General features: G+C 41.1%; 1 protein-coding gene and 1 pseudogene across 1 annotated transcript; both read left to right on the plus strand.

Moving 5' to 3' along the window:
- Positions 1 to 211: 211 nt before the first annotated feature.
- On the plus strand, positions 212 to 676 carry LOC101586212 (ATPase inhibitor, mitochondrial-like). Its single transcript, XM_023714361.1, has one exon. It carries the CDS (start codon positions 249 to 251, stop codon positions 531 to 533), a length of 285 nt encoding a protein of 94 aa, XP_023570129.1. The 5' UTR covers positions 212 to 248; the 3' UTR covers positions 534 to 676.
- A 4728-nt stretch (positions 677 to 5404) lies between these two features.
- On the plus strand, positions 5405 to 6455 carry LOC101584134 (annotated as a pseudogene).
- Positions 6456 to 9885: the final 3430 nt, after the last annotated feature.

Raw genomic sequence — 9885 nt, forward strand, 5'->3', positions numbered from 1 at the left:
TTACAGGAACCTGTGGGACATGATGAAAGCAGTCTTGATGAGGGAAATTTATAGTGGTGAATTCTCGTATCAGGAAAATATAACAGGCCCAAATAGACAACATTATGCTCCACCTTAAGCTTTTTGAAAAATAAGAGCAAGTCAAATCCAAAGAAAGCAGGAAATTATAAAGATCAGAGCAGAAATTAATGCAATGTAGATAGACAAGCTGCCACGCCAAGTGACGAGCGACTACTGCGTTAGGAGCAATGGCAGGTAGGGCGTTGGCGTCTCGGGCTCTGCTCGGAGTTTGGGGAATGAGGGCCATGCAAACCCGAGGCTTCAGCTCTGACAAGGATCGTGAGAGTTCTTCCGGCTCGATCCGAGACGCCGGTGGGGCCTTCTCGAAGAGAGAGCAGGCTGAAGAGGAGCGCTTCTTCCGACAGAAGACTAAAGAACAACTAGCAGCCTTGAAGAAACATCACGAAGATGAAATCTATCATCATAAAAAGGCAATTGAACGTATGGAGAAAGAAATTGAACGACATAAGTAAAAGATCAAACAACTAACTCATGATTAAATGCACATGTTCCCCACAGAATGGCGTCTATCTTTGCCCACTTCTATATAGACATAATCCTGGTCTAATTACTATTTGGTCTGTATGCTGCAAACATAATAAATTGTCATCAGTGAAAAAAAAAGAAATTAATGCAATGTAGATAAAAAACAGTACAAAGAATTAATGAACTGAAGATTTGGTTATTTAATTTATTTATTTATGTATTGCCAAAACCGGGGATTGAACTCAGGCCCTTGCACTTGCCAGGGAAGCGCTTAGTCTACTGAGCCATCTCCCAGGCCCAAGATTTGGTTATTTAAAAGAATAAATAAAACTGATAAACTCTTAGCCTGAAAAAAAAAAATCAAATTCAAGCAATAAAGAATGAAAAGAGGAAAATCACTACAGATTTTATAGAAATTCAAAATCAAAAATTTTTATTCTCAAAGAATGGAAAGCACAAAAGAAATGGACAGATTCCTAGATACATATGGATTATGAAAGATGAATGAAGACAGAAGTCTTTTTTTTCGGAACCGGATCCCTGTGCTTTGCTAAGCTTGTTCTAAGTACGTGCTTTAGACCACTAAGCCATCTCACCAGCCCCACAGAAGTCTTAAAGAGCCCAATATAAGTCAATGAAATTGAAGATGTAATTGAAAACTTAGTGATCAAGAAAAGCCTAGGTCCTGATAGATTCACAGCTACAGCTGAATTCTACAAGAAATTTAGAGGAGATTTAATGTCAGTTCTTCTCAAATTCTTCAATGAAATTGAAAGGGAAATAATTCTTCCAAACATTCCTGGAGGCAACTATTAATCTGATACCAAAACCAGAGAAAGACCCAACCCCCCAAACATCTACAGGTCAATTTCCCTAATGGACACAGATGCAAAAATCCTCAATAAAACACCACCAGAACAAATGCAGCAAGTCATCAAGAAGATTACACAACATGACCAAGGGGGATTCATCCCAGGAATGTGGGGGTCTGTCAATGTGCACAAATCATTAAATTAATAATCCACATCAATTTAGGCAAGGACAAAAGTCACACCATCCTCTCAATAGATACATAAAAAAGCTTTTGATGAAGCTCAACATTCATAAAAATCATACAGATAATTGGAATGGATGGTCTTTTACCTCAACCTCTTAAAAGCCATCTATGACAAACCAATATCCAATATCATACTAAATGAACAAAACTTTCATTTGAAAATTATGAACAAGAGAAGGATGTCCACTGTCACAACTCCTATTCAGTATAGCTCTGGAAACATTAGCCAGCCCAATTCAACAGAGAGTAAAGGAATAATGACTTGAAAGGAAGAAGGGAAATCATTTGCAGGTGACATGATACTCTACATAGAAGACCCCAAAAACTTTACCAAAAGACTTGTAGGTTTACTAACCCAATTTAGTAGAATAACAGGATGCAAAATCAACACTCAAAAGTCGACAGCATTTCTATACACAATGAATGCACTGAAACAGAAATTAGGGAAACAGCACCTTTCACAATAACATCCCCTCAAATGAAATACTGAGGAATCAGTTTCACAAAGGAAGTGAAAGATTTGTACAGTGAAAATTATGATACTCTGAGGGAAGAGATTGAAGAGGATTTCAGAAAATGGAAGGGCCAGTGAGACAGCTCAGTGGACTAAATGCCTGCCTAGGCAAGCACAGGGACCTGGGTTCGACCCCCAGCACCACAAGCCATGCCAGCCCTGCCTCCAGCACACTGAATCGGCCACCAAATCCAGGCATGGTGGAGCACGCCTGTAATCCCAGCACTCATATATTCCTTGTTCATGGATAGGAAGAACCAACATTGTGAAAATGGACATATTACCCAAATTGTTACACAGATTGAATACAATCTTGATTAAAATACCATTAATATACTTCACAGATCTAGAGAAAACATTCATAAAATACATCTGCAACCAGAAGAGGCCTAGACTAGCAAAAGCAATCCTGGGCAACAAAGGAGGCAGGAGGATTCATAATCCCTGACTTGAAATTATACTGCAAAGCTACTGTGCTAAAATTAACATGGTACTAGCAAAAACAAAATCAAAACCAAAACAAAACAGACATGAGGGTCAATGGCACAGATTAGAAGATGAGCCAGAACTACAAATACTCGTCCACCTTATCTTTAACAAAGGGATGAAACATGTTCAATGGAAGAAAGATAATCTCTTTAATAAAAGGTGTTAGAAAAACTGACTTTCCATATGCTGAAGCTTAATTGTAGATCTATCTGTATCACCATGCACTAAACTACAGTCAAAACAGATCAAAGATGTAAGTATTCAAACAGAAATATTAAATCTAGTGGAGGAGAAAGTAGGTAGAAATCTTGAAGACATAGGAATAGGTAGAGTTTGTGATCAAAAACTAAACTTCACAAGAAATACTTCAAAGAATCAACAACTGCGAGCTCATTTTTTTTTTTTTAAAACCAGGGATTGAGGGGCTGGTGAGATGGCTCAGTGGTCTAAAGCACCTACTTAGAACAAGCTAAGCACAGGGACTGCGGTTCAATCCCCCAGCACCACATGCCAGCTAGCCCCACCCCCTGGTGGGCTGAGCTGGCCACACACACACACACACACAAAATAAATAAGTAAATAAATAAATAAAACAAATAAAATTTAAAAAATAAATAAATAAATAAATAAATAAAACCAGGGATTGAACTCAGGCCCTTGCGCTTGCCAGGGAAGTGCTTATTCTACTGAGCCATCTCCCTGGCTCCTGAGCTCATCTTTTTGAAAAGTTTCTGCATGTCAAAATCACCAACAGTAAAAAGAAAACCCATGAATTGGGAAAAAAATTATAGCCAACTGTCCCTTACACAAAGAAAGGACTTCTATCTAGACTACCTAAAGAATTAAAAAAAGAAATGGGAATCCGGGGCTGTTCCCGCCCTTAAACCAGGCGTGGTGGTGCATACCTGTAATCCCAGCACTGGCAGTGACTGAGACAGGAGGATCATTATGCGTCTGGGCTGTGTAGCAAGACCCTGTACCAAATAAATAAATAAATAAATAAAATATATTTTAAAAAAAGGTTCAGCCAAACAGCTCAGGGGGCTAAAGCACCTGCTTAGGCAGAGTGCAGCAGCCAGGGTTCAATCCCTGGTGTGCTGTGCCAACCCCACCTGTGGGGCACAATGAGAAGCGACTGAGGCTGGGCATGGTATGCACGCCTGTAATCCCAGCACTTGGGAAGCTGAGAATCACTATGAGTCCAATCTACATAATGAGACCTTGTAGACCCTGTACCCTGTAAACCCTGTACTAAGAAAAAAAAAAAAAAAAGGAAATAGGACCCCCCAATTCAAAACCCAATAAAAAAATTGGCATCTGAGATCAATATGTACTTCACAGATAAAAAATACAAATGACAAATATATGAAATGTTCAACGTTATTGGTCATTTGAGAGATGTAGATTGAAACACCAAGATTCCATCTCACCCCAAAAAGTGGCTATCACCAAGAAGTCAACTAAGAACAAATGCTGGAGCGGCTGTGGGGAAAAAACCCTTCTCCACTGTCAGTGGGAGTGTGGACTGGTACAACCACTGTGGAAATCAGTGTTGAGAGTCCTCAAAAAAACTAGGATTAGGTGTCCCATTCAACCCAGATATTTCCTTTCTGGGTATATTTCCAGAAGAACTGAAAACATAATACCACAGCAGTATATATGTAACCATCTTAATACTATAATTTGCCATAGCTAAGTCTTGGAACCAACTCAAATGCCCATCAGCTGAGGAATAAATAAAAAAGATCTATTTTTTATACAATGGAGTATTTAGTCACCTATTTAAAAAAAAAATAAATTTGAGGCTTTTATAGGTAAATAGATGCAACTAGAGACCATAATCATAAGTCAAAAAAATTAGACCCACATGAGTAAATATTGTATTGTCTCCCTAGTGTAAGAGTCTGAAAGAACAAATAAAATCTGAAAGGTACAATAGATACTGTAAAATGGAAAGTACATTGGGGTTAAGGGAATGGAGAAAAGGAAGGGAAAAAGAAATATATATGTATATACACAGGATATATTGCATAGTTGTACTGCTGATTTCTGCTAGTCTACTGAAAGGAGTAGTTAAATACTTAACTATTTTTCCTTTTTATTATTTATTTATTTATTATATTTTAGTAAGGGTCTACAGGATCTCACTACTAGATCGGACTCGTAGTGATTTGCCTGTGTTCAGCCTTCCAAGAGCTGGGATTACAGGCGTGCCACCATGCCCAGTCTCAATCTCAGTCTCAGCACGCCCTAGGGACAGGGCCTGCACAGCATGCTAGACATGGAACCTCTGACCCCTGCATCTGCCTAAGCAGGTGCTTTAATCAGCTGAGCTATTTGGCTTGCTCCCTTTTTAATTTTTATAAAGTTTTTATGACTAATTTTGCAGGTTTATATCTGATAATCTCATCAACTGATTTGAAGACTACATGCAATATCAGAACCATTATTAAATTTTTATTTTGTTTAGAGAAATTTAGTATCATTTGTAATTTTTTTAACCTCTTCCAAAATAAAAACCAGGCATGGTGGCACATGCCTGTAATCCCAGTACTTGGGAAGTTGAGGTAGGAGGATGGCTGTGAGTTTGAGATCAGCCTGGGGACGATAAGAGTGAGCACAAGGTCAGCTGGAACTGCATAGTGAGACCCTGTCTCAAAAACAAACAAACAAACAAATAGTAGAGGCCCCCTGGGGTGGGGAGGCCCCAGGCTAGGAGTAAATTCCCTGGAACTCCCTTAGTCCCTCCCCTTCCTGACCCCTAGTGTGAAAAATGGGGCCCTGGCCCAGCCCCAGTCATGCTTGAGGCCCTGGGTGTGAAGGCAGGTGTCTGGGATGGCCATGTGAGAGTGGAGCAGAACAGAGGGAGGGGTAGCCCTGCGGGTTATGGAAGACTTGGGCCCCAGCAGCAGCTGACTAGCTCACAGAAGACCCTGATGCTGGAATTGAAATCCGTGCAGGAGGAACCAGTGGAGGGCTTCCAGATCTTCCTGATGGATGAGTCTGACCTCTACAGCTGGGAGGTAGCCATGTTTGGACCCCCAACACCCTCTATGAAGGTAGCTACTTCATTTTTTTATGTTATTAATTTTAATGAGTTTCATTATATTCAACAATGAGTATTTAACTGCAAAAATATTACAAAAATGAGGCATTCAATTTTTAATACTTACTGTTCATAATAAAGCCTCAAAATGTCATGGCCATTAAGGTGGCTACTTCAAAACACATATTAAATTTCCTATTGACTACCCATATTCAACACCTGTCTTGAGATTCTTTTTTTGCGGAACCAGGGATTGAACTCAGGCCCTTGTGCTTGCCAGGGAAGTGCTTATTCCACTGAGCCATCTCCCGGCTGTCTTGAGATTCTTGACCAACATGTGGCACTCCCTCATTTATGAGAATGGATATGCATGCATTTTGATTCTTCATCCACCTGTAGGTGACCCAGGGAGTGGAGTGCTGCCTTCTGAAAGGTGGAGTCCGACTCCGAATGAGGACTATGCTGTGAAGTGTGATCTCACTGCTTTCGTGAGCTGAACACCTTCTCCCCAGCCCAGTGTGAATGCTTTGGGTATGCTCACGAAATGGAGGAATAGTAAAGGAAAAGAATATACTAAATCATTAGGAAACAGGTCTCTCAGCCACTAAGGCTGAAGCAGAAAAGGATGGAATGAAGGTCCCTACAACCCTGATGGATTATTGCATCAAAACTTAAGCATCTTCCAATGACAACCGCTTAGATTTGCTTTACGGCAACTTATATGCTGAGGATTTGATGATGAAGAGGAAGAGGAAGATGCCAACAGTTAGGAGGAGGGTGAGTCTGGGAAGGAGGCGTCGTGACGGGCTCTTCAGTGCCCCTGGACTACCCTGCCCTTTCAGGCCAAAGGGAGGGGAGCAAGTGGGGACCTAGCAGTGGCCCCTTGGCTGAGACCTATTCAGTGGGGGGCAGGGAAACAAGCACAGCTCCTTCTGATCCCCTTCTGGATCTGTTTGCTCCTTTTCATGGAACTATAATGGAGAGAAAGTCCCTCTACAGAATGTCTGAATTCTTCCATTCTTTACCTTCTATCACTGTATTCTTTTTAAAATTTAAACCCAAACTCAAGCTTCACTTCATCTTTACAAAATGTTCACAGCAAAACACGTTTGGTCTGTTTTTAGATTCCTGAAGAATTAGTCTTTAAAAGACATTTAATGTGTTTTAAAGCTGGGAACCCATTGACAGGTCACGAGTGCTGCATATATAGGGTAGCAAAAGAAAATGGAAACAAAATAAACCACAAACTTTAAAAAGCAAAAACAAAACCACAGATTTACCAAGCCTCAGCTGCTCATTTACATTCACATTAGTGTGTTCAGTCCTTGCTGGTAAACTTTGTTTTTTCCCTTAGGGCTGGGAAACAATGGCCATCAGGGACTGACTTCTTGCTAAGCCTGATGTAATGAGCTCTTTCAGCCTCCACAAAATCTAACGTGGAGGTTTTAGCTACTCTGAAGAGAAAGATCAGATTTTTATTTTTTGTTTTATCTTTTTTAATTGATTGGGATCTAAACTCTGAAAAAAAATTCATACTGCCCATAGGAAAAGAATAAAATAAATAACACTACATGTGAATGAAATAATACAACTGTATGTAGAGATTATCAGATTTAGTTATAAAATACAACTCTGTGCCACTGTATGTGTGTGCGTGCGTGTGCGTGCACGCACATGTGTTTTAGTCACTTTCACATCATTGGCAGAAAATACCTGATATCTGTAACTTAGAGGAGACATTTACTGGGCTTATGGTTTCAGATGGTTCATTTCAGCTGCTTCCAAGGCAACAACTGCTTGATAGAAGGGCTGGATAGAGGAAAGTTCTGAATCTATGAAACCAGGAAACAGAGAGCGAGAGAAAGTTGAGAGAGAAAGAGAGAGAGAGAGAGAGAGAGAGAGAGAGAGAGAGAGAGAGAGAGAGAGAGGCAGGCAAGCAGGCAGAGAGACAGACAGACAGACAGAGACAGGTAGGCAGGCAGGCAACAGGCACACAGACCTATGTAGTTCAAATACATAGTTCCCCAGCAAGGGCTGAACACACTAATACACACACTAATGTAAATGTAAATGAGCAGCTGAGCCTTGGTAAATCTGTGTTTTTGTTTTGCTTTTTAAAGTTCGTGTGTTATTTTGTTTCCATTTGCTTTTGCTACCTTATATATGCATATATATGCATGATACATGCCCTCTATGTGCATGCCACTAGCAGCTCACCTCCACCTATGGTGTATGTTTTAACTGGTAGGAATTCATAAGAGGTACATATTGCACTCCTTGATCCATTTAGCTTCTGAATCATGTCTGAACATACAAAACTTTTGGGGGCCATTTTAGGTGTAAACCATAACACTTCACCAGTGAGCCCCGAAAGGCTCATTTTTTTTTTAATGCAAAATGCATTTGGCCCATCTCAAGGAGTTGCTTACATCTTAATTGTTTCTGTATTGTTCAAATGTCTAGGTCCAACAACTTTTGACACTCAAGGCAAATTTTTTAAGCTGTGAATTTGTGCAGCTAAATACTTGCACCATATTGTAGGCTTTATGACAAATCTATGACACCTCGTACGGTTGTGCTTTAGTAGACTGTTTGTATTATTGAAAGTTCCAAAAGGTTTGCCATCACTGAGGGTTGAGTATTCCCATTTCAAAAGGGAGGCAAAGGAAAATGGGAATGGGGTTAAAGAAAGAATAAAATTAATCAAGGCAAACATTAAGTCCTGTGGTTCCATGGCTAGCATCTGGCCAAATTGTGGAAAGATGTGAGCTCCAAGGAGTGGACAGTTCTTCTCCTATGGCTTTTCTAGTTGTGCCCCTTGGGGCCCCCCTTTGTCTTGCTCTGAAACCAACCTGTGGCTTTCCTTATATATTTCACATTTCTGGCGTCTCTTAATACTCTAGGATCCCATCCGCACCCCAGCTCTGGTCTCACTTCATGCCTTGCCCTTTACTAGCACACTGCATGGCCTCCCAGGCCTTTCTTTGAAATCTGAATGGAAACCGTAACAGCTCCCTGCAGCACACGTGCTACAGGTTCACCACCACCGAGCTAGAGCAAGAGTTATGTCATCTAAAGGCGCACATACAGTTACTCTAAGCACCACCTCTCAACAGCCATGAAGTTGGCAGTGGTGACTATAGCAGCCCCCTTGTTCTGATCACCTTCTGAAAGCCCAAAATTCTTGGACTGTGCTTGCCTACTGGCAAAACCAAGGCCAGATGGATGGTGCCAACGTCTGCTGCCAACTAGTGTTACTTTTCTCATTGCTGAGACAATTTACCCAACACTCAAAGTTAAAGGAGGAAAGGTTTATTTGGGTTTCAGTTCATAAAAGTTTCAGTCCATAATAAGCTGGTTCCCAGGCAGGATGGCACATGGCAGAGGGGCGACTATTCATGGCAGTGGAAGACAGCAATAGCAACAAGAGGGAACTAGTTCACGGCGTCCAGAGGGCATCAAAGCAAGAAGAGAAGAGAGAAAAGCCTGTTTCTACCTCTTATATTGTATCTGGTCTATTGGGATTAGGGTGGTGCCTATCTGATGAGTGGGCTGATCCAGCAATCATCCACCCCTAACTCCAGCACCCGTAATCTTAACATTTCACCATGAATCAGTCACATGCACTAGATTCAGCTACCTTTGGAAAAGCCCAATTTAAAACTGCATGAGGGGGCTGGTGAGATGGCTCAGTGGTCTAAAGCACCTACTTAGAACAAGCTTAGCTAAAGCACAGGGACCGTGGTTCGATCCCCCAGCACCATATGCCAGCCAGCCCCGCCCCCTGGTGGGCTGAGCTGGCCACACACACACACACACACACACACAATAAATAAATAAATAAACTTTAAAAAAGATAAATAAAAAAAAAAAAACTGCATGAGGATTTGGAGGAACATCTAGCTGCAAACCATAACTCAATTTGGGCAGTAGCTGGAACCCCACAGAGCATGGCCACAGTGGCCTCTCTGTACTTGGATGACTGAAGTCAGGGATTACTTCCCCAGGCAGCATAGACTCCTTGGGGATCTTTTCTCAGATCTTTCAAAGGAGTTTATCCTTACACCCTTCAGCCCTGAAGGTGGGGTTAGGCAATTTACTGATATGTCCTGGAGTCATCTTTTCTATGGTCCTGCTGAAAAATACTTATCTTCTTCTTCTTCTTCTTCTTCTTCTTCTTCTTCTTCTTCTTCTTCTTCTTCTTCTTCTTCTTCTTCTTCTTCTTCTTCTTTC

This window comes from Octodon degus, unplaced genomic scaffold (assembly GCF_000260255.1).
Source record: "Octodon degus isolate 3935 unplaced genomic scaffold, OctDeg1.0 scaffold00035, whole genome shotgun sequence".
Taxonomy (NCBI): Eukaryota; Metazoa; Chordata; class Mammalia; order Rodentia; family Octodontidae; genus Octodon; species Octodon degus.

What these genes read in the sequence shown, in the direction of transcription:
- LOC101586212 (XM_023714361.1), top strand. Translation starts at nt 249, where the DNA reads ATGGCAGGTAGGGCGTTGGCGTCTCGGGCTCTGCTCGGAGTTTGGGGA.